The 24580-nt window shown below is 39.5% G+C and overlaps 1 protein-coding gene across 3 annotated transcripts in view; it reads right to left on the bottom strand.

The window, feature by feature from the left end:
• Positions 1–2186: 2186 nt before the first annotated feature.
• INO80 (INO80 complex ATPase subunit) overlaps positions 2187–24580 on the bottom strand; it is a 64490-nt gene continuing 42096 nt past the window's right edge. For all 3 annotated transcript variants that reach the window (XM_040067734.1, XM_040067736.1, XM_040067737.2), the window contains exons 26-36: positions 23568–23793; positions 18340–18467; positions 13855–13949; positions 11493–11565; positions 9919–10077; positions 8535–8637; positions 7882–7970; positions 6996–7151; positions 5761–5920; positions 4745–4954; positions 2187–4163 (exon numbers count right to left, since the gene is read on the bottom strand). In XM_040067734.1, coding sequence (XP_039923668.1) covers positions 3946–4163; positions 4745–4954; positions 5761–5920; positions 6996–7151; positions 7882–7970; positions 8535–8637; positions 9919–10077; positions 11493–11565; positions 13855–13949; positions 18340–18467; positions 23568–23793 — 1617 coding nt within the window. In that variant the 3' untranslated portion in view covers positions 2187–3945. The remainder of the gene's footprint in view (positions 4164–4744; positions 4955–5760; positions 5921–6995; positions 7152–7881; positions 7971–8534; positions 8638–9918; positions 10078–11492; positions 11566–13854; positions 13950–18339; positions 18468–23567; positions 23794–24580) is intronic.

The raw sequence follows: 24580 nt of genomic DNA, 5'->3' as shown, positions 1-24580 counted from the left end.
TGTTTCAGACTGGAAGGTCAACAAAAAAAGAAAGATGGAGGCAGAAGTGAGAAGCTGAGGAGCCTGTACGTCTATCTGGGCGCAGAAGCAGGCCAGCTCGCTCCACTGAGGAGACCAGGACAGGACATGCAGTGCAGCGGTCACAGGGCAGCACTTCCCAAATTACACCCTGTTCCACATCCTGCCCCAGAGTGATTTTATCAATTGTGTTCTTCCTCCTCTCAGCTGCAACTTGGCTGTTCCTGAGCTACAATCAAAGTAGTGCAGATCCCTACTCCTGCTGCATAGAGCCTTTCCCACTGAGCTTTGCGTGTCTCCCCCTCTGGGAAATGTTGCTGAAGGAAATACTTTGGGGACATGGAAATAAAGCAAGGTACAGCTCTAGGCAGACAGGCAGCTTTCTACAAAGGGGACACAGGACAGTGAAGAGCAGGGACACTGTGGTGGGGAAAACATGCGACAGAGGGGAGAAGGCACAGAAATAACACTACATTTGGACAGTGCAGCAATAATATCCTGAAGAATTAAAGCAGTTCCCGTTTCAAACCATCCTGCAGTAACCTGTTCATCTCTTTGCAGAACGAGGAAAGCAAATTTAGTGGCTAAATGGAAAGGACAGCAGACCTGAGCCATAACAGAAAAGAGAAAATGCAGGCTAGGGGACAAAAGGTGTTCTGGAGACCCTTCTGAACTAGACAACTCTTGCAGGCTAAACTACAAAAACACGTCTCAGGCTGGGACACTACAGCACTTTTAATTAAAAAGTCCTAACTTCTCAGGACCTAAGAAAATTATCACCTTGAAGTGTCTTCAATAGTAGCATTGAGCAGTGAACTGTATTTAACAGTTTTGTAGTAACCAGTGAGTAAAATCCTATAATCAACTAGTATGATGAATACACAGAACTCCCAACATCCTCCAAACCACAGGGACAGCTATTTCACCATTCCACCTCAATACACAAACTCAGTTCATTCAATCATTGTGTCCACCTTTAGCAAATACCTTGGTATCTTGGAGTAAAGTGACTTTCTCTGCTATTAATCCATGTAAGTGCATAACACACAGTTGAAGTGAAAAGATGCTAAGAAGAAATTATTAAAAACAAAGCTTCAGTGTGCACACCCATTCGCTCGCTTCAACTGAAGTGTTCCCCACGTATTGATTAAAAACTACCTCCGCCTTCTTAAAAAAATTCCCAGTTTTTGTCTTCATAGCACTACTTCCTTCCCCAAACCAAGAAATTAGACTAGGACAGCCATCACATGATTTTCCACAATTCCTTGATTACTATCACAGAATCATTTCTCCCATGGTGCATAATACAAAGAATGTTGAAATTTAATGTCTTATAGAAATTGAACTGAATATGATCTAGCAGTTCATTTATTTTACAACTATGTTAGATCTTCCCAAACTTCTCAGCCTGACACAAACTGTGCAAGCAGATGGGCTACCACTGCTTTTGCCACAACTTGTGATGTCATTTGGTATTTCTCTTGAAGATTAAATGATTTAAAATATATTTTATATTTATGTTATGTTAAATATATTTAATAATTTATTTTATAAAGACATATTAAATATATTCATACTCTTAAATACATATTTTTATTTTTATATTTATTGGTGTTTTAAATATAAATAATTTAATCTTCCAAAAGTATAGCATGTGACAGTACATATTACATTTTTGCAAACTTTTCAAATTATAGGGGTTTTTTTTCTCTCCACTTTGGATTATAAATTAATGCAACTGTCTAGCAGTTTGGAGATCAAGACTGTGCATAAAAAAAGTCCTTTTAACTCCCACTGGAAAGAAAAAAAGTAAAAAAAAAAAAAAAGAAATAACGTTGTCTCAACAATCAACTGTATTGAATTCAACCACTGAAGTTCAGGTACTGCGTAATTACATATGTTATGGTTGCTTCTGTTTTCTTGTGATCTGCTGCACACTTACTCCAAAATAGATTATGAGGTAATTAGTGAATACAAACATGGGATAAGGGTACAGTTGTAACTGCAAGTGTTACAAACATGATACTTGGCAGAGCACAGACACTCTAGAGCTTTACATTGAGCAGCGTTGGTCTCCAGAAGCACTTCCAGATGCACACCCCTCCATGCTCTCTTCCCTAATCCTCTCATTCATACAGCTACACGCATAAAAACCACAAAGACACTGATTTACATAAAATTATCTCACTCCATTTTATTTAAGATTTTCTCCTCCAGTTAGTAAAAGAAAGATGTGTCTCTCTTTATACATATGTACAAGTTCAGTTACAAAAATAGACAGCACATTCAAAGAGAAAAAAAGGCTTGGCATTTGTCTGATTCCCTCTAAATATCATATATACATGTGAATAGAAGGGGAAGGGGGAAGTCTTCATGAGTTAATTAAACATCACCTCCCCCTCAATTATCCCCTGCAAATCTGTTCAAAAATCAATCTAACTAAACTCAGTTCTGCTATTTTCAGGTGTGCAAATTAGAGGCAGAACCAACAGGAAGCACTCGCTCTACACTGTAGGACGCCAGGCAAAGGATTTGGGGTCAGAAAAAAATTATAATAATAATAATAATAAAAAAAATCATCTTCCACTGTCACAGCCCAGACCTGCAACTCAACTTGCTTCTCTCAAGGGATGAAAGTGCCCTGGCAGAATAGCCTCTTAATTCAATGTGTGAGACAGAACAACTGTCCCACACCTAAATCTCAGTGCAATGCAGACAACGCTTACAGCAAAGCAAGGGGCTACAGGCAGGGTTTGTGCATCAAGAATGGGGAAGGAGCAACCAGGGAACAAGAACATGGATGGGTGCTGGCAGCACTGCCTTCTATCAGCCTCATGGGACACAGCTACTGCCCGCACACTGCGGTGAACTCAACCACGCCAGTACGGGTGATGATCACAAAGATGAAGGGAAAACACATTGCCAGAACAGTCAGTGGGATGGCTGGGATATGAGACGATTTTTTTCCCAGGATTTGGCTGGAAGAAGGAATGGCACAGTTCCCTCTCTCTCAGCACTGTTTTTCATTGCTCCTCTCACAGCACTGCAAGCTGCAGATCCATGGCCCGTTATGGCACGGTGAGAGAAGCAGCACAAACTCTTCCCCAGTACTTCATTTCTCCTCCTCGAGATTTGTACAAATAGACCGTTATTTTGTTTCTAAGCTTTTAAGAGTTCTGTGCACCTCAAAAGTGAGAGAAATCATTCTGAACATGGTGAGTGGTCATGTTGATGAGAACTCTGAAATGCAAACCAATCACTGGTCTGTGGTTTCTTCCACTGTGTGAAGCAGAGGCTGTGCTGCTGCTCTCACGAGGCCGGACAGCATTCTCTGTATTCTGCAGCTCTGAACATCTTCCTGACAAATGGTGCTGAAAAGAGTCCGCTCCCTGGAAACAACCTGAGACACTTTTCTCTGATTTTCGAGACTTTAAAGAGAGACCCACACCAGAAGAACCCAAGAACTTTTTTGATCACACATCATCTTCAGCATAGCCCCCGATTACTCCTGCATGTTCCCTGACCAGCTGCCAGGACAGAAAAGTTCTCTGACTACAGGATTCTCCTAGGGTCCTGATACTGATTTCATAGGACAAAATTAATGCTGGGCTCCACCTCAGGCTACAAGAGAGGAAGTATACTGGTGTGACTTCAAGCACACACAGCTGCAGGATATTGCATGGAGTAGTTCGATGCTTTCTTACCCCAGACTCCCTTCCCTCCTTCTCGCAGTGTCTGCAAAGATAGTTTTTTGGAATACACATAATCAAAGTGCTCACATCAACCACCCACTCCCATTGTGCTTTGATTTTCTTTCCACACATGTGCTGGACAGCAACAAGGCATTTGTCAGCATGCCTTTGACTGGCAGGGTGGTCTACTCTGAAAGCCAACACAGTTCAGACAAGCTTTGGGGTTTCGAAATTACTACCGACCACCTGAGGCGTGGGCACCTTTGCTTTGCTTCCGCATTGAAGTTTCTGATATGAGACTGCTGGTCAGGTTTAAACTTTTGGGGGTCCCACAAACACTGTTTCCTTTGCTCAAAGGGGAGCTCAAGGGAGAGGAGGCGCTTGAAGGTCCAAAATCTGCAAGTCCGGAAGGCCGAATGATTGCTGTTTGTAGAGGGCTACTCGCAGACATACCTAGAAACAGAAAAGAGAATCAAATTCCACATGAGCATATTATTCCACTTGTGGTTCTTCAACAGCAATGTATTAACAATCAGTCCTAAGACCACTCTGTATTCGTGACTTACGACAGTTTAACGAAGAGGGGTGTCCTTAAGATACAAAACATCTTACAGTTCTACCCTGGGCTATCTTTGGCTGGTGTAAAGCTGCAGCTCAGTCACCAGTTTAGCAGGTTTTGGAATGTGATACTGTAACTTCAACATGAAGCAATGCAAGAAAAGCACATGGCATGAACAACACTATCTGATCTGTCTGAACACCACACAAAAAACCCCCCAACACCAACAAAAAAAACCAAGAGGAAAAATATTCGGTATGAGATAATTCAAAGGGCAGACAAAACTCAAGGTCATCTGAGGTAAAACTGGCTATCCTCTCACAGCCTTACCACTCTGTATTACCTGGATCTCAGAATGTGATGGACAAGCAGCACCACCCACACGACACCTCTAACCTATGTCCTGACAGGCTGTAAGCAGCCATCATGCAAGCTCACGCTGGCTGTGCCCTGGGCAGCCTGGAGCCCCACGTACCTTTGGAGACGTTGTACCCGTAGGCTGCGTACGCTGCCGCGGAGGCGGCCGCTGCCCCCGCCTTGGCCCCTGCCATCGCTGCTGCGCTCCCCGCTATCGACTTGCGGCTCCTGCCTTTGCCAGTGCCACCTTTGGAGCCACCTTTGGGACGGCCCCGGCTTCGACTTGACTGGCCTCTCGCAGCCAGAGACGTATCTTGCATTGAAACGCCTGAGCAAGGACAGGATGTTAAAACAGTGACTCCTACAGTGTTCCACGTGCCTCACAAGTGAGTGCAGCATCAAAGCTGCCTACCAGTTATATTAATACTGTTCCTGTGTGGCATTTACAGTAACACGGACACTGTTAGCAAGCAGCGGCCTCATGAAAAGAAATTACGTATACAAAACCTCACTCTTCAGCAACAGTATGTTATTAACTACAACTACTTGTACTATCATGAATCCAACCCCGAAAGACGTGGAGGATTCCAAGTTCTACTTCAGGATGATGCATTTTCTTATTGGAAATTGGAGATGCGGCTATCTTCCATCAGCTATCTCTGAAGAAATTCATCAAGAACTATGATTCTACTTATTTCACTGTGGAAAACTACAGTAATTAAAACCACTTGACATTATGTACTCCAAAAAAGTTGCTCCCACCACCCACTGGAGATAGAGAACTAATTATTAACCAACAGCAGATTCAAGGAAAAGCTTAGAGATTAATAGTTCAGTGGTTGTCTGCAATTTGATAAAAAACTTAAGGGAAGGAGAGCCCTCCATAACATAGGAATAAAGGACACAACGTTTTGAAGTAACTAACACAGAAAAGAGTAAGTGTGGTGAATGACAGACTAGAAACAGATTTCCTGTCAAATCAGAAATAACTTTGCAATGGAGACACAATTATTTTCCCCCAAAATCTTGCCAAACCTTCATATATCCTGAATAAAATGCAGAAAACCTATCACTTAGCCATGCAAAGTCAAGGTTTAATAAATGTTATTAATAAATCAAGACAAGAGTACTGACCATTCACGGTGTCTGAAACTGAGCCAGTAATGGAAGCAGGAGAGTTTGTTGCCCTTGACTGAGGTGCTGAAGAAGCTGGATCATCCACAATCACAAGCATATCATTACTGCTCTCATCAGGAGGGATAGAGCCCATATGTAATTCACTGCTGATGGATATCTAAACGTGACAGAGAACAAAGCCATTAGCTTCTTAGGCTAGGAAAGGGTACAAAAATAGTAAAATCTTCAAAACCTATACAATCACGAGTAATTGGTACTTGTTCTTTCCCATTTTCTCTACAATAGCAGCATGAGCATGAGAGCATGATACATCATCTGCCTGACCACACCACGCTTCATTTACATGCTGAGCTATTTAATTTCAATTCATGAAAATACATGTTAAGTTATGAAGCAAAAGACTAATGGGCTCAGCAGAGATTTAAGTAAATTGCTGTTCAACTGTGCATTTTCAACTGCAAAAGAGAAAATAGGATTCTTAACCCACTACTACTGCTAATAAAAATCTTGATCAATAAAGGAACAGTACAATACAGAAATCTTAATTGACCATGGCACAGAACAAAATAATTTGCTACTAAAACCGATTTGCAATTCTTTACATACAGATGAAGGAAAATTAGATGTGTGCCACTGAGAATTTTTTATTTAAACTCCAGAGGAGAAAAACCACAATAATTCAGAACCTGATGCAAGTGAGGAAGCAGGGACAGAGACCCAGAGGAGACTAGTGAGGGGCACTTAAAAAGACACTGACTATCGAGGAGCTATTTGAGGGATACTGTTTGGCTCAGGAGCAGTGTGGTTTATGTATGGAAGATACTGGTATGGGAGAGGGCACATGGTTATAAATGTGAGCATGAGAAAGGCAGGAAAAAGGGACAAGAAAGTAGGAAGAAAGTAAGTGGTACTCCAGTTAAGAGTGGAAAAATTTCACAAACTGGAAGGGAGGAAAGTCAGGGCATAAAATCACTGTAAGAAAAGGGAGGTAGAGAGTGAAAGACGAAGGGAATAATGGAACGTCAAATAACATGAAGAGCTGTAAGACAGCTTATTAGCAGCTGTTGCATTATCAGTAAACTACTTTCATTTGCATGGTTCACCTTTAAGACACATCACTTCCCCACACTCTCAAAGCTCTACAAGAGCTAAAGTAACAGACAGCAAGAATCCTACAACATGCAGGGCCACAACTGAAACATTATGTGGGTTAAAGCAGCAGTGAATCTTACCTCACTGAAAGGACTGGGCATGGCAGAGTCTACACTAATGAAAGAGTCATCCCCATCAGCAGACAGGTTGGAGTTATCAGCTGAGGGAACAAATGGGATCACAAGGTTCATGTTCTCTTTCTTTCTCTTCCCATCCAATTCATCCTCCTTCTTCTTCTGAAATAAATTAAGTAATACCAGGGATGAAAAGGCAATAAAATAGAAGAAAGGGAACAAGCAACCCAAAATCTCAAAATCTAGTGCAGTATTTTAACTTAAGGAATGCCACATGAAGAATTTCCCAAAACAAGTTTCTGAAGGATATGGTAACAGATCCCTTAAATGTTCCTTCTTTAGATTTCAGAAGGGTTTTGTTTGTTTTTCTTCAAAAATAGCTGGAATGATGGAGTATTATTCTTACAAAATTACTTTGATTTCTAGTACCTTTTGGAGTGAGCTTGAAATTCTTTACCATTACACAAAATTCCTACTAATTGATGCAAGGCCTCCCTGTCTTAAAAACTCAGAATTTTCATAAACTGGTTTTAGGGATGCTTTTTAAACTAACTGATCTTCCCCAGTTCCGCAGAAGCCTCATACCTATACGGTTATCTTGATAAAGTCACCAATTTAATGATCAGCTGATTGTCAGGTTTGCTTGGACAGGCAGTACTTTCCTATTTTTGAAGTTGCTAATGACTAAAATATAGGTAACTATGCGTTATTTGTTTAGTAATATCCCTCTTCTGTGTAAGGAACTGCCACAGACTGACTTTCAATAGAAAAGGCAAGAAGGTTTTCTCATTAAGAATGCCTTGGCAAAAAATGTTTCCACATGCCCTCACAGTGATCCTGAAGCTCTTCTGGCTCTATCACTGACACAGGCAACCTCTCTGTATCAAAGTACCTTCTCAGCATATTTTTCCCTTTTACGTTTACGTTCCTTCACACGATTTGTTTCTTCCTGCTGTCGCTTCTCTTCTTGACGCTGACGCACTGTTGGAAAGAAATACAAAGCTGTCACCATTGGAAAGGTATTTCCTATCCTTTTATGAATCTTACTAGAAGTCCTAATTCTAACAGAACTGAGAAGAAAAGTCAGTTGCATTGAATCTAAAACACACTGAAATCATTACTCTATTAAAACTATTTGTTTCCAAGTCATTAAAAAGTCTTACAGGGAAATTCTTCTTTCAAACAACATGAAAGACTATGCCTCTAACTTTAAAAATATGATGAAATACAGCACTTGCACTAATATTTTTCTTGTCATGACCTACATAGTTCTTGTCAAAGCTCTGTCATTCAGGAGCAATGTAATGATCCTGAATGAGTGCCAATAAAAACTTAATCACATTGTCATGTCTCATTCTGCACAACTCCATTCAGCTCAGCAGTGATATCAAACCAGCTTGTACTAACAAGAATAGGCAACATAAAAAGAGACAGGAAACAGAAGTTGTTATCAGCAATACATGTGTTTGTAGAGATAAAAACACAGATTTCATAAGGTAATGAAGTGGAAAATGAGGGGATTGCTGAAACACCAATTTCACATACATTTCTTTTCTAGTTCCTCATCATCCAGCAGAAGGCTGACCACTTCTTTTGGCTTCAAGGTGTCAGGTTTAAAATTGCCGCCTGAAATGACCATTCGTTGAATCTAGAAGGAAAAAAAAAACAAGTGAAGAAAAGGAAAAATTAGTCAAAGCAGCCATGAAACATCTCTCATTGCCCACTACTGAAAGCCAACTGCAAAAATCATGCAAGTACATCTCTCTAAGTCAGACTTGATCCAATTCCCCTATCATACCAAAGTTAGTAGCAAAATTTCAGGGTATAAAATATGAGAAGTAACTGAGATAGAAAGCAGAAAATTACCATCCCTTATGGAAAGTTACATTTTTTCTGAAGCCATATGTAATAACCTAAAAATTATAGTATTAATTAATATACTGCTGAACAAAACAAAAATACAGCAACAGTCCTCTCAAGTATAATTTACCCATTCAAATTTTCAAGTAACTGCACAGAAGATCACGAAGATCACATTCTTAAAGAGTGCAACATTTTTAGTCTCCTTGACTGAAAACAGTATCTCCATCCTGAGTTGGTGTTGCAGTTTAAGCAATTCACTTGGCCTCTTATTACTAAAACTCTATTTTAAAAACCCCAACAACTAAGAAGAGTTGTAACTCAACAGAAGAGAACAAGCTTTAACATAAGGCTATTTCAATGATTTGGATCACCAGCAAAAGACTACACCTAACTTTCAGGCTGATTTCAGGTAACTCTAGTGCAGTATCTCAGAAAAAAAGGTTTCAACAAGGGAAATGTGAACGCGTTCAGTTGCTGCAACATCATGAGCAGCATCCGAGTAAGACAAAAGCCAGAAGACAGTCCAAGTACACAAAACATCTGAATGTTGTATATAGTGTACCTACTGCTACCAAAAACCATGAATCTCCTTAGTTTTTTTCTTGCCAATAAAGTATCATGAGGTTTAAAGTTCCTAGTACACTTAATGCTTGATGCTGCAAGACACTGAGCTTTTCTGGCAACCCTCACACCTCAAATAATTTCCACTTGATTATCTTCCAAATGTCTTTTAGAAAAAATCAGCTATTGTGTAACATGAGAGGAATCAGTAACTCTGACACAGCAAAGACAGAAGCCTTAGTCTTAAAGACACCTGAGTAGTTTCACTGCAACATAAGAAATAGTTTTCATGAAGTCATACTGTAAATAATTAGCTTCTTGCCAGATGGTATAATGTCACTGGGCTCCTGCTGTGTTAGAGACGCTTATTTGAACAAAGACACTTCTTTTTGCCTTCTCTTCTGTCTCCCTGCAGACACTTTTTCTGTCTCTTTACTCATGTTGGTACGTGCTTTACAATACCATTCCTGTAACTTCTCGTTCTGGGTGAGTTCTCTATTCCTACCTCACTCTTTTCCTTTGCCCGCTGGAGGATGCGCTCCTCAATGGTGCCTTTACAAATCAAGCGATACACGGTGACTTGTTTGGTCTGACCCAGCCTGTGGGCACGGTCCATGGCTTGCTGGTCTACTGTTGGGTTCCAATCACTGTCATAGAAAATTACCTGCAAGGCAACACCAGAAAAGATTGAATAAGAACATACGTTGAGAGCACCTTGTGATTAAACAGAAACCCAATATACTCATAACAAAAAAAAATTCAGTCATGTTTCACAGAATTCCAGCCCCACTGTAGGCTGTGTTGAACTAGCCTTGCCCAGTCCTGTGAAGTCGCTTCCACTGCATTTCAAGTGAATTCAAACTAACTGACACTACGAATATATCAAATTCCACAGAACATCTTTAATATCTTCTTAAACCTGATTGGGAGGCACAAAATTCCCAAGTTTGGTATCACATTAAATCACTATCATGCAATTAATTACAGACTAACGGCATCATGGACACATTTTAGCCTTACTTACCATCGTATCAGAATTTCATGCAAAAAGTAATACTCCAATTTTTATTTAAAACCTAGATAAAGTCTAACATTTCTAGTACTTTGACTACAAAAAACTGAAATGCCACATTAAATTCATCTTGCACTATCAGTCTAATAGTACTTTATGCACAGTAAGCATAAAAACCAAAAGCAGTTTAAAAAATTTTAGACAGCAAAGTAAAGTATTAAGAAAGTTACACAGAAAAACATAGACCTAAAAGTGCCCATGCAAGGACCTTGCCTGAGCTTCCATCTGTTTATTTCTTCTTTTAAACCCTGGAAATCCTACAGATACTTGTTTTCATCTGATTTCTTGTGACTGACAGCAAGATATGGTAGGATTTTTTTTTGATTCAGATATCTTTGGTTTTGTGTGGCTACAGATTTGAGGTCAAATCTGCAAGCACACCAGGTGCAGGTTAGAAGCACAAGAATAGCTGTTAATGAAAAGATGAATGGTTCATCAGTATTCCTTCCCTAGTGATTAGAGGCAGCTGCTCCAGAGTGCAAATCCTTGCAATTCACCTAAATCAGTCTGTCTTTACACCTCAGGGGAAGAAATTTATCCTTCCTGACTAGTTGATCCTCAACTACAAATGGTTTCCTACTTTTGAAGGCATTATTTCATTTTTCTGGGCACAGAAAAAAGAGTAACTGACAACTGCTCCTCTGGTTCCTTTGCAACTGAACCTAGGAGCAAAGGATCATTCATACAGTGAATGCTGTTTCATCTATGCCTCATTTGCACCTGTAAACCCCTTCAGTAATCCAACTCCTTTCTGGACTCTGATACTGAAGGATGTGTGGAGTGGGAAGACATTTCCAACTGTAACCAAAAACTGTCTACCAAAATGTCCAATATTCTACAACTTTACATCAAGATAATATTACATTGCGAGGAACAAAGTGAACAGGCTATGCAATTTCACAATGTGAATGGCAGTACTAAAAATACTGATCAATATGGGCAAGAGTGCCAACTTTTGCACAGAATGACCGATTTTCCCACACAAATTGTTACCGAATTTCACTCACCGTATCTGCAGCTGTAAGGTTAATGCCCAAGCCTCCAGCTCTTGTACTTAATAGGAACACGAAAATATCATTCCTGTAGAGGAAAGAGATTAGATTAAACCCCCTTATTTTGTGCATGAACAAGGAATAACCACAGAAGCATTTTTTTGACCCGTATGAAGCAATCAGAGCTATTTCTATTACTTGAACAGTTCAGGATGCTTTGTGCTGTTCGGTCGTGGTCAAGAGAAAAAAAACATATGAAAGAGTGAAAAAAGGTAAACTACAAATGAGGACTGTCTGAACATGTAAACATTCATTTCACAACAGCAGTTTATTAACCTGTATCAAAACAAAAAGGGCTTGTTTATCTTGGCCACACTGGAAATTAAGGTTTCATATAGACAAAGAACAATCTATTGTTTCACAGAACTGATCTGATGTTAAAGAAAACTTGCTTTAATGATACTCAGCTGATAAAAAATATAAGTCAAAACTGTGTAGATTCAAGTTTTGTTCTAAATTTGGTGCTTTGAACAGAACAAACAAGGAGACGAGCCTACATGTAGCATGACCAAGTACTGATGAAAACTCAAGTGATAACAACAAAATCAAAATTTCTGCTAAGGTTGTGAACTGCACTAGTGTCTCTGCAGGGTCAGCAGTATTTAGAAATGTTCAACACCTTATGGATCTATGAACAGGCTGACACAAACAAAGCAGACAGTACACTAGTAACGACTCGAAAGACATTGACACATTGTCCTCCTCTGCTTAAGAGAAGACAGTCTGGAATGCCACATCCTTTTGTTACTGCACTGTCTGAACAAGTTGGCAAATGTAAAACCAGTAAAGTACCAGAAAATCTTGCTGAATGAATGGGAAGGAACTAAAACCAAGCTGTCAATCTCTGGACTTTATCTAGCAAGTAACAAAGCCGAAGGAGTCAACGGGTGCCTGTTTGCACTGAAGGTAATCCTTGGGCAGGTAATATTGTTCTCTTGTAACAACAGTGGGATGTGTATATAGACAGCCACCTGAACATCCAGCTGCGAAATGCTTCTGCATATGCTGTATGGGAAGGAAAGTGGACAGAGCCACTGACTACGTGAACAAATTATCATCCCACAGCCATATATTTTCAGCACCTTGCAAGGATATCCTGCAGAATAGTTTAGTCTCAGTCACACTTTTTTTTTCCTGGAAATATTTCTCATAAGTAAATCATGTATAAGAGGAACTCGACTAACGTTTTAATAGGAATTCTTGTTTAGACTGGCTGACCTACATTTCAAAGGGATTTCCTGCTGAAATTATTATTTTTCTTCAGTTGTTTTATTCATTATTAAAACCAAATTCTGTTTATTAATAAAACCATTTTTTTTCACTTTTGGTTAAAAGACCTTACAACAGGAGGAAGTGTCAGGATTCTAGGAGGACACCATAACCTGCAAGGAACTTGTTTCTCCCACCTGGTAACAGACAGAAAAAAAGCTAATCCATAGTCCTCTCACTTACTTCTGTGCAAGTTCACTAGAAGACTCATCATTGCAACACAGTCCTTCAGGTCCGGCAGCCTCGTAAACCAGTGACCCGAAAGGCCTTGAGTCCTATCTTCAGCTACAATACTTTGGGACCACTAACATAAGGATAGAATGTTGCTTTCACCAGGCAATAAACATCTATGAACCTAACTCTACTGAAATAGGAAAGAGACCTTCTCACAAGCTCACATCAACACACAAAAAGGATAACCTTACTGGTAGCTACCGTACCAAAATGACATCGTATCAAGCCATATCTCATGATTAAAAGGAAACTTAATAACCCTGAACTCTATCATTATAAGTAATGCACCCTGATTTGCTTATTAACATTGTCAGGATCTATTTTGATTTACTAAATGAGAAGAGTTACCCTACCTTTCTAGATAATAAAATCCCCATTTTATCTTTTGTATACTAGTTTAAGGTTTCTTAGTAAAATACGGTTAATTGGTTTGTTTTGCAGAAAACTAGGTCACTTTCAATACTCCAACATACGCAAGATTTTCAATCTCATCTGTACAGTGCCATTAGTCAAAGCATTTAACAACCACTGGACATTTGCTGCTTTTCTATTGAGCTTCTTTCTAAGCAACAGCCTATTTGGATTGGCAAGAAGTACAACAGATGTACACTAAAACTGCTTCCAGTATGCTTTCACAGATTCATATCAACACCACTGACTACTGGTCAGCAAACCACCAAGAAACTGTTTCAGATAAATTAGGTCAATTTGCTATAAGGAAAGATAAGTGCAGATTTCATTTATTTCCATTACATCTTACACCAATTTCCTAGGTACATGTATTTTAGCACACACACCTTGTAAAATACATTACCTGTTCTGAAAATCTGCCACCATGTCCCTTCGTTCAGAAATCTTTGAAGAGCCATCCAATCTCATGTAGGTATGTTTCCTATAAACCATGTATTCCTGCAAAGAACATGCACAAAAAAAATGTATTTGTTCCTGAAACTGTTCAATCTTGATTCTTTCAGAACCCCCCCAACATTCACAAAAAAAAGCAGGATTGCTAATTACAAGGTTCCATCACCAAATGTTCTGTAAGCAATACTTGATAATAATACAATCCATAAATTAAAGCTACTCAATCATATGTCAGCTTCTACATTTCATGTAAGAGACAAATGACATTGTCAGTTCAGAGTTTGGGATACATTTGCTGCACTGCAGACATGGTACATTCCTTTTCCTATAAATAACTAGGTAAGTGAAAAGAACTAAAATGGGAAGTTTGTTTTCACAGAGTCTAAATTTTTACTAAATCCCAAGTTTTTACTGTGCAAGCAAACCTTTCCAAACAAACCAATTGTACCTGCTCCCTGCCGATTTCATACCATTTGAATGGTAGCTTTAAAAACCTGGTGCTGTATAATGTCTGTCCAGGCTTTATGTCAGCAGTGAAGAGCCTGTGAATCTCTTGCATACGAGAACACTGAACATTACACTGGTGTGTCAGCCCACAGATCCTGCCAAGCAGTGGAACTGAAACCACCGCCTGAGACACAAATCAAATGGCATCAGCTAGGAATGCTGTAAGCAAAGGCTTTTTCCACTGAGACATTTTTCATGTTCTAAGGCTCTCAGCATTTTTTTGATAGCTGTGCAATTATCAATAAAATCTGAATTACAGACAAAGCTCAAATAACCACAGTTTCTCTGGAAAGATATCCTCTGGAGAGCTTAAACAATGGGATTCTTGTTTGGCTGAGAAGATGCAACATCACTAGCAACAAGTGGCAACAAGATGCAACGCCGACAAGCAATAACACTACTGGTTACATGAGCTAGGTTTAACCATGCTGGTGCATGAGGCTTTTTGAGATCCTGTGAGTGCAGATGAAGACAGAAAGGAACAGATAGTGCTTTAGCAACAGCTAACTGACACAGAACTGATGTGCTGTGAGAAGACACGGCAGTGCTTGCACTCTAATGAACCCTCTGACAGTACCATGCCCAGTTCTCCTTTTCACCTACCCTTCAGGGCTCCTGATCCCTCTGTGTTCTGCAGAATTAGTGAAAGAGCTGCCATATTATAAGGAAACTGAGAAAAAGACTGAATGTCCTAGGGTGACTTTATGATGCATGTATCCCCAATTGTCTATTCTGTTTATGCTGGATATTAAGTTCTGTACCTTTAAGACTGGTTCTGAGAGCAAAAGGGGAAAAAAATTATGCTTCCTGATGCAGAGGAAGCAAGTTTCAACATGAGGCAGATGAAAGAGAAAATCAGGTAAAGAAATCAGTGTGGAAATGGCCAAATCCATGCTTGGACTACCTCTATGATATGGAGCTCATGGCTAGTAGAATTTCTGGAGTACAACAAGAGAAGTTCAAAGCAGCGAACAGCTACTTCACCACACAGGTAAACAAATCCTAATTAACTATTAATTTATTCAATTTCTAGGACAGGTTTCTGTCACCAGCTAAAACCAGAGAGATAGAGTTGTCAGTTAGGCACCATGCCACCTTTTCTCCAGATTAGATCAATTACTTCACTATTATCTCAAGAACCTTTTCCTTTCATTTCTTTGTTATTGTCTTTATCTGCCTTTATGATGATTCAGCCTTTTAATCTTGATTTAGTCTTCCCTCATCTGTTAACCATCTTTTCATTATCTGTCTTTTAAACAAACCTCAGCACAAACAGAAAACATCTTTCATTCCATCAGGTGCATTTATCCTTATTCCAGACTTCAGACATTTTCACAAAGGCACAAAGTGCAAAAGAACAAGTAATTGTACACCTGCAGTACTTGCATTTATTCCCCCAGGTCTGCAAACTAGCTTTGTACATTCGCCCTTAGCTAATCATCTAACAGGTTCTGGTCTGCCTCCATCCACCTTCATCTGAACAAGGTGGATATTTCACAGTAGTGTAACAGTGCTCGTATGAAACATCCTTTTGCCATGAACTGGTTTTGTGCAGTACTTTTCCAAATATTAACAGTACACCCTTTCAAGTCAGAAAAAAAGTAAAAAAAAAATCCACACTGCAATTCATACTACACTTCTCAGCAATTCAGTGTTCTGATCACTCTTAGAAATGGCAAAAGAGAGAACCTTTTAGCTAAAGAGAGAATCCTGATGGCAAAGAAGGTATTTAGAAGGAAATAAACCTGGTCTCTACTGCAAATGTGGAAGGCACTTGATGACTACTCATTTTTCTAGTTCCCGACAAGGAATGATGGAGTGGGGTGGGGGAAGCCTCACAGGGAGGCTTCAGTCTCATAGAGAGATCCTTGTATTAGACCTGCTTGAAAAATCTACCTGCCAGTCTTGTTTAGTGTAAGGGGTCACCAAGCCACCAGAAGCATCCGTCTAGGACAAACAATGAAACCCTTGAAACAGAGCACCTACACAGAAAACAAACAGCACACCATGACCTGAGGATGGCAAGAATGCAGTAGAATGCAGCTGCTAAAGCCAGTGCTCTTCCGGGCTTCCACACTGATACTTTCTCAGGAAAATCTTTTCCCTTCATATTTTTTCAGAGACTAAATTGAGTATTTATGTGTTTTCACACAACTCATTGACTTTTGGTAGAGTATAACCAAGACATTTCACTTCATGCAGAACATAATTCAAACCCTCATCTCATGAATACAATCTGATTCCCACTGAAACCATAAACAATTACTCTTACAGAAGAAAGAAATCACATGGAGAAAAATAAACAAAATCTTAAAAAGTATGAAATACACTTCTGCATGAAAAAACAATGCTGAAATTATAATTTATCCTTTTCTGTTGAAAGAAAATAATTTTCCTCTTTGTATTTATATCTGCCATTTTATAACAGCTGAACTATGCAGCAGTTCTTCAGCTGAAGCTAAATAAAACAAACATGGTTTTATAACTTTGTAAACAATGTGCTTTGTGCTCTATGCCCTGCATAGACTAAGGTAGTGCAATATAGTCCAAATACTCTTAAAAAAGACATCCTGTGTTTTTTCATATTCAAGTAGGCAGATATATTTTGATAGATCAGGAAAAAAATAAATATCTACAGTTATACAACTTTTTAAAGGATTTTCTTATTAATTGAGTCCTTACTTGATTTTTAGCTTGCTTAACTTCAGCTTCTGTTACTTGGGTAGGGAGAAAGAAAAACAGAGGACTTAGTAGGTGGCTTATTTGAATAATGAAACACAAGTGAAGTTAAACATTCAAGAGATGGAATAGCGAAATGGTGTGCCCACAAGCCAGTCAAATGGAATGCTAAGAGAAAAGACAGAAGCACTAAACAGCTTTATGAGCTTCATGGTGCAATGCAGGGTATCAACAAACCTACACCATGTCCCATGTTTGCCAAAAAAAGAGGGATACAAAGCAATGTTAGGCAAAGTGCCAACATACAGAATTGCAACCATGCAAGTTCTGTTTTTCCTCACAGCAGCAAAAACAAAATTCAGCTTGTGATTTGTTATTGAACTATTAACTGCTGACCTTAAAATACTCTCCTGTTCATACAGAACTCATGACTTAGGCAGCTAATGATTCAGGCTTCTCACTTTTTCTCTTCAGTGTATTGTGGAGAAGACAGTATCCAAGCCCTTTGATGGCATGGCTGCACATCAAAAGTAATTTAATTTTTTTCTTCAGAGGCAAAATGTTTGTTTTTGAATTATAAGTTATGACTTCATTCCCTACTTCTTTCCTATCCCAGATGCCAGAGAATCTTTTAATGTTCACAAAACTTCTGCAGAGGAATCGGGTATTAGAGGGAAACGGTAAGAGTCTGTGAAATTACAAGCAACATAAACACTGTAAAATTTACCACTGTTCTCCTTCCTTCCAATAAAAGGGCATGTAGGCACCAAATGAAAAAAGAAGGAAGAAGTTCAAACCAGCAAAAGAGGTTAATTAAGCCATGCAACCCCTTGACACAGGGCAGTGCAAATGCCAACACCTAACAAGACGTCAAGATGCAAATGAACAGCTTCATGAAAGAAGAATCCATGTTGGACTAACTGAGTATATGGGAGGCATACTTGGTTCAGAAACCCCTTGAACTGCAAACTGCTGGAAACTGAGTAATGGTGAAGTATCACTATCCTTGTCCATTCTTCCCATACCATCTGCTGTTATGCACTGCTATCAGCAGAACACTAGGTTGGACCTTCAGTCTAACTTTGTGTGGCAGTTCTTATATTCTCATATTAATGAATTAACTAGGTATCCTCTGGTATAGTAATTTTATGTCAGGTTTGCTGCATCCAAATTATTGTACTTTCTCCAAAACAGTGTTGTTGAATCTCCACCTTCACAATTTGTCTTCTGTCAGCTGTAGCTCTCCTACCTCCAGTAAGTCAATCATCCGCGTCATCTGGGAGTAAATGAGAACTCTGTGCCCTTGAGATTTCAGCCGTGTCAACAGAAGATCAAGAGCATGAAGTTTTCCACTGTCAGTGATCAGACTCTCTTTATCTAAAAAAAAAAAAAAAAATAGAAGAAAAGCAGGTAACTAATAAAGCAAACCCAGATACAAGCAACAAGTTATCTTTAAGTTTTTCTAGCACTTCAATGCATTATAATCTCTGCAGTAAGGAGCTGTGATGGAATAAACTGCAACACTCCTTCTGGCTGATACTTAAAATCACAACGGTAACAATAACTTTTGTTTGCTGGGATGGGAGCATAATTATGCTCCACGTGGGAAAATCTCATTACAGACTGATTTCAAGTACGGGCTCAATCCTTTTTTTGGACAGCTATATCCCTCATCTAAGGTTTTATTCTGACCAGATCAACAAGCACTGTATGCCTTGACACTTAAAGAAATATTTCCTGCTTCACACACGAAAATGCTGTCCTTTGCACATTTGCTGCTACCTGCTGCTAAGCTTTAGACTTATCCTCTGCAGATCAAACCCTTCACTGTCCCAGAAAAGAAGAACAGTTGTCAGAGTCACTGTAAAGCAACAATCCCCTCACAGCACTGCCTTAGTCTTCCCTGCCCTCTCCTTTTTTTAAATTTTGTTTTGTTTAAGAAATGTTTCCAGATGGCAATCTTTTCAGTCACTTCAGATTTTATACTTCACGTCCTCTCTATTTCAGCACTGCTCATGAAGTGTTTTTCAGGAAGGAGATCTTCCTGTTTGTACATTCTGTACATAAACTTCAGTAAACAATACATTACTGTTGAAAGAGGATGAAGAGAAATATTCTTCCAAAAAGTTATCTGTTGGAAAGGCCATTGGTGATTCTCTATTCTTCTGGATGTCTTAGGTTTACAGCCAAAACGGAAAGCTGACAACTGCAGATGGGGTAGGCTAGTACAGAACCCAAGTATTTTCAACATGTCTAGCAGGTAATGTTCTCTAATGTCTAGCAGGTAACTTTTGCACACTTCTGCTTCATAGACTGAATTAACTCTTGGGTTGAAGAAAATCCAGTTTTCTGTAAGGCAGTTTACTGTCTCGCCCAATATCCCAATTAAAAATAAGTTATATACAAAATTAATTCCTTCATCTGACCACCATGCATTTTAATATAACCAAAAGCAGGTTCACACTAGTAGAAGAGAGGAGCACAGACCATGTAACAGCACTCCTAAAAAGATCTTAGAAGCACAGAGGCAAGACAGTCCATGAGTACCAAAGTGATGTGGTAGGTGTGCACTGCTGCGGCAAAGCAGTAAGTAGTTCCTCCAAGTACAGCTACAGGCTTGCTGAGAAAAGCAGGAATGCAGTTGCTCTCTTTCAAAAATATCTTCATCTTAACATCTTAACAAATAATGGGCTTGATCATGGAACCTACGTCAGAACACACAACCAACAGTCTCCTTTCTGAAATTCAAAAAATTTTGAGTTTCCATATGGTTTAAAATAATTAGCTATTGCACTTGCTCTGTAAATCAATCCTGTGAATGCTCTCTCCTATGGTAATTTTAAAGCCATGCACCTGCAATTCACTAGCTGAGAATGCAGGACAAGACAGGTCCGCTCCTTCTTGCTGGTCTGCCTATCTAGACAGTAACTGTTTTTCCCCCTTTTGCTCTTTCTTTTGGCAGTGATGATCTTGCTCTGTCCTGAGCAAGTACCACATCATTGCCTGATCTGTTAGCAACTGCCTTAGGGAATCCATTAACTGGAGAGCTGTGCCAAGGAAATACTGTAAGGAAAACTCAAGCCCACACATCAGGCTGGCATTTGTTCTAAGTGCAACATAATGTATAATGATGCACTCATCTCTAGAACAGCATTCAGTCTCTCAATTACACATAAATCATTAATAGCTTCTTGCATTCTTCTAAGGAAAAGCAAATTTTCAACTTAGGCAATTAAGCAAAATCGAAATGACTTACAGCACTAGTTAGTTTTAAAATACACCTATGGAAGCCAAAACCTCTGTACAACAGCAGTGTTTACTCTTTATACAAAATGTAATTTCCTTTAATTATAAATACAGCCATGACATTCTGCTTTCATTCTAATTGGTAGGCTTGCTTTTTCAGAACAAATTATATTGAGTGCAGCTACATGAAAAGTCTAGCTATACGTAACAAACTAACATGATTATTAACCAAAAGCTATCTAACTGGAAGAAAACTCAGAACCAACAGGATCTGTTCAAAAGTCAGTGTTGACAGGATCAGATTAACATATTAGCAAGTTTCCAAAAGCAAAATGCTACTGTTTTTTTCATAAAGGCATGAATAGGTAGAATTAAGCTTTGCTAACTGGAAATGATGCGTGTCCTCTGCTGCTGGCTCCTGAAGTCTCCATTGTGTAAGTTACTATTTTTAAATTGCAATGAAATGCAAATTACAAGTAAAGAATTTATTTGCAGATGATCTGAAAAGCTAGCAACTTGTTAACACTTCGTAAGTCATCCAATACCTTAGCAGTAGAGCAGACTGCACCGGTGAGAAAGTTTTTGAGGTTTTTTTAGGAGAGCAAAACAATACTAACAAAAAAGAGATTTATCATCTCTGGAAGAGAAAATCATTTCTCCTTAACCAGGCACCTTTAAGCATTCTATCCTGATGCTATTGCGTTTTCCAACATCAAATATTTTTCCATGCTGAAAGCCTGCCATCTAGTGCTTCAAACAGCAAATTCTAGAAAATGGTAACAGAAAATGTACTTTACTCATGCCATCTTCAGAAAACACCAAAATTATTCAAAAGATAAAAAACCCCCGTGTCTTCCACCTCTAGTTTATCTCACTTCTATTTCTAATTTTCTCTTACCTAGGACAAGAAAAAGACAACCTATTACTTTTTTAAAGGGGATTTGCAAACTTTGCGGTTTTACATGTTTTCTTTTTAATGATCAGCAACAACTTCAAATGACAAATTCTTTGTCAAAGAGCTCTCCCTAGGACACAATTTTTGGGTAAACAAGAAAAATGAACCAGACCAAATGGCTTTCAGTATGAAAAAACCACCAAACTCAGCTGCCTCCAGCCATGCTAGGATATGGACATAAATTATCTACAAGGGGATACAGTGGGCCTGGGAAGAATAGTTACAAATGATTATGACTCAGAATAACCTTTGTCAGGAGCTCTAGCCGATGACTGTAGCTAGGCTCAGCGCTCTCTAGAGAATGAGAAAAAGTGCCTCTGGACATGCAAAAAGCAGAGGAAAGAGAGATAAAGCCTGGGTTCCAGTTGACACCCCTGGTTCCCCTCCTGACGGCACAATGGGGTCAGTGAGGAGCTAGCTGGCTCTCACAGTAAACAGCCAGTGAGGCCGGTGCTTTTTATCGATACTAAAAGGACTCAGACACTTCCTGCCATTTAATCCAGGACCATTTTTCTTTCAAAGAACAGGAAAAACCTCAAGAGATTCCCACAGTGATCACAGCTGAGCCTGCTGCCAGGGTACTGGGAACACCGAGTCTGGGAGAGGAAAGATCAGGGTTTAGGAGAAAGAGAGAGGTGCCCCCTTTTTCTTCTTGTCACCTATTTTGCCACAAACCTTCACAGCAACCGTTCCATTTGACATTTGCTAGACTTTAGCCTTGCAAATGGCTCCTTCAGCACATCACTCACTTTCTGTAAGGCACTGTGCCTGTTCCTGCACCTATGAACACAGCTGTCCTGTTGTGGTGTGTGCCCTCTTCTCTTAGATAAGTTTAGGTTTGAACGCTACTTTCCACTTTATTAAAATACAGCCGTACAAAACTACTCTTTTACCCCACTTCTAGGTCCAACATTTCCTAAATTAAGCCAGCCTTGCATAACACACTCATCCCAACCTCCTTCTCATCCAATTTCTCATGTGATTTGACAACAATTTGCCTAACCTTGCACCTATTCTTTCACTCTTGAAAGCTTCTTGTTCCCTACCTTTACTCCTCTAAAATTTTTTTTGCTTGAAACGGAAGTCTTTCAAGAGGATGCAGCCTTGTCTCTTTTCAGCATTGGATACTTTTCTGCATGTCTCCAACAATGCCCTTTATCTTAATTTATCTCTTCAATACTTCTCCACTTTTCTGCTACAGAGATTCATTTTCTTTTTCCAAATAACTGGCAAACAATTAAGAGAACTCCAGAACAAATTATAAAATCATCAACTATGACTGTTAATCCAGTGCAAGCTCATGAAAAACAGTTTCTCTGTTACTTAGGTACAAATGTGCATTTGCTTCAAATTACTCCGAACACTTAAGAAGGTACCTTCTTGAACCAGACTGTAGCAAGCAAAAGGCCATTTTTCCTTTACTGTATTGACTTCCCCTGCCAAACATCCTTGACCCAAAAGGGTCTGGGAATAACTCTGCATCTGGCAGTGTAAGCTGTTTTTCCTCTTGGCTATCTATCAGATCTCTAGTACTTTCTGCAGACTTCTGCTTTCTGCTCAGGACCATCTTCTGACAGCTAGAGTATGCCTGGCCCATGAAAGTCACCGCAGCACTGGCAATCAAGCCATATGAGATCTTGGATTACTTTAGTCTAATTCTAAGAAAAAATGAAATACATTTATTTTACTGGTATACTGGTACCTTTTCCCACTTTACAAGGAAATATGAATAAGTCTTCTTCATCTTGATCAAAATTCAGTAAATCCCTCATGTCTTATTTCCCAGGCCAACTTTCCCTGAACTCGGTCCTCAAACCCATCCTTCTCATGGTAGATTTCTACAAGTAATTTTAACCTTTTCACTAGGTAGACCAATAAAAGATCTCTCAGGACAATATGAACCTTATCCAACACCTATAACTTTTTGTGCAATCTTCCTATCTCCAGCCTCAAAACAGTATTTGGTTGAGAGTAGACCATGCTCTAGTAAGCAAGTCTATCTCTTTACAGTCATTTGGAGGACTGACAAAGAGAGGTGTGTAAGCACTAGAAAAATATTTGATTTTTTTTTTGTATCCATTGAAGATTTACTTCAACCAGAGGATGCAAAATCATGATGTGTTTTAAGACACCAGAGATAACTTTCACTCAGAAGGAAAAACAAACACACAACCATCCCCCACACTTCAAAAAGCCCACAACCAAGCATAAATTACCACGAAATAACAGATATCCTTATTTATTCATCTCTATTCCACTACAACCTCCAAACTCACCTGGTATCCTGATGAAAGACCAGCCATTCTGAGGCCTGATCCCTAAGAGCCCTCCTGGATGCTCTGGGAAGAACTGGGAGCACTGCTTCAGCCAGTCAGCTGCTAGCTCAGGGGATCCATGCACAACACACTGCTTTGCTTCAAGACTTCCTCCTTCCCTTAGAGCCCTGCGCTCGTATTCTGCACTTCGGTCATTGCAGTAGAACTCCAGTGGCACAGCTGTTACCTACAAGTAAAATAATAACAATCAATATTCTTGTTCACATTTCTCCCTGTCCCCAAACGCCCAGTTCAAGTACCCTACCATGGGATCAAATTTTAGCAGTCAAGCCATTATGAAATGTAGAAACAGGAAACAATCTTTGGCTGGGTTTAAACCAAGCAAAGATGCAACATCTCTCCTGACCCCAGAAAGTACCATATGAACAACCAGGTACAGAAAACCTGACTTTTGATAAACTATGCCTTGTGCCATCTGCTACACTACTGGCATCCTTGCTCTACCTCTCCTTTTGCCAAGACTTATTTATTTATTTTTAGTTCCACTCTTCACAATCAAATATTTATCTCATTAGCAGAAAAGACGCATATTGTCCTTAACAGAAATCCATGTGATAAGTCAAAATTAGGGAGATTAATAAATTAGAAAGGGGAAAAAAGGAACAGCATATTTCTTGGGCTATACAGCTGCTTTGAATGAAGCAGGCCACAGACATAGTGCTCTTTTTCTTGTGGCATTCTATGAATCCTATGCCCTATTACCTGTTTCAGTATATACAACCCAGCTGGACCAGTGTTGCAAACACGGGAAGTGTGATTTCATGCCATGTGAGCTGTTCTGGAACAGCTCCACCAGTTTAACTCCCCCTTTTGCCCCATCCACCCAAATCTGTACAGAGTGGAAGGTGCATGAGCCAAACAGCTGAAGGCCAATGGCTGCAAGGTGCTCAAGAAAAACTCTGTTCCAGCAGACAAGGCTGGATTTTGCAAAATCTGCAGCTTTCTCTTATCTC

This window comes from Hirundo rustica, chromosome 6 (genome assembly GCF_015227805.2).
Source record: "Hirundo rustica isolate bHirRus1 chromosome 6, bHirRus1.pri.v3, whole genome shotgun sequence".
Lineage (NCBI taxonomy): Eukaryota > Metazoa > Chordata > Aves > Passeriformes > Hirundinidae > Hirundo > Hirundo rustica.
This window is presented reverse-complemented; position numbering and strand designations above follow the sequence as displayed.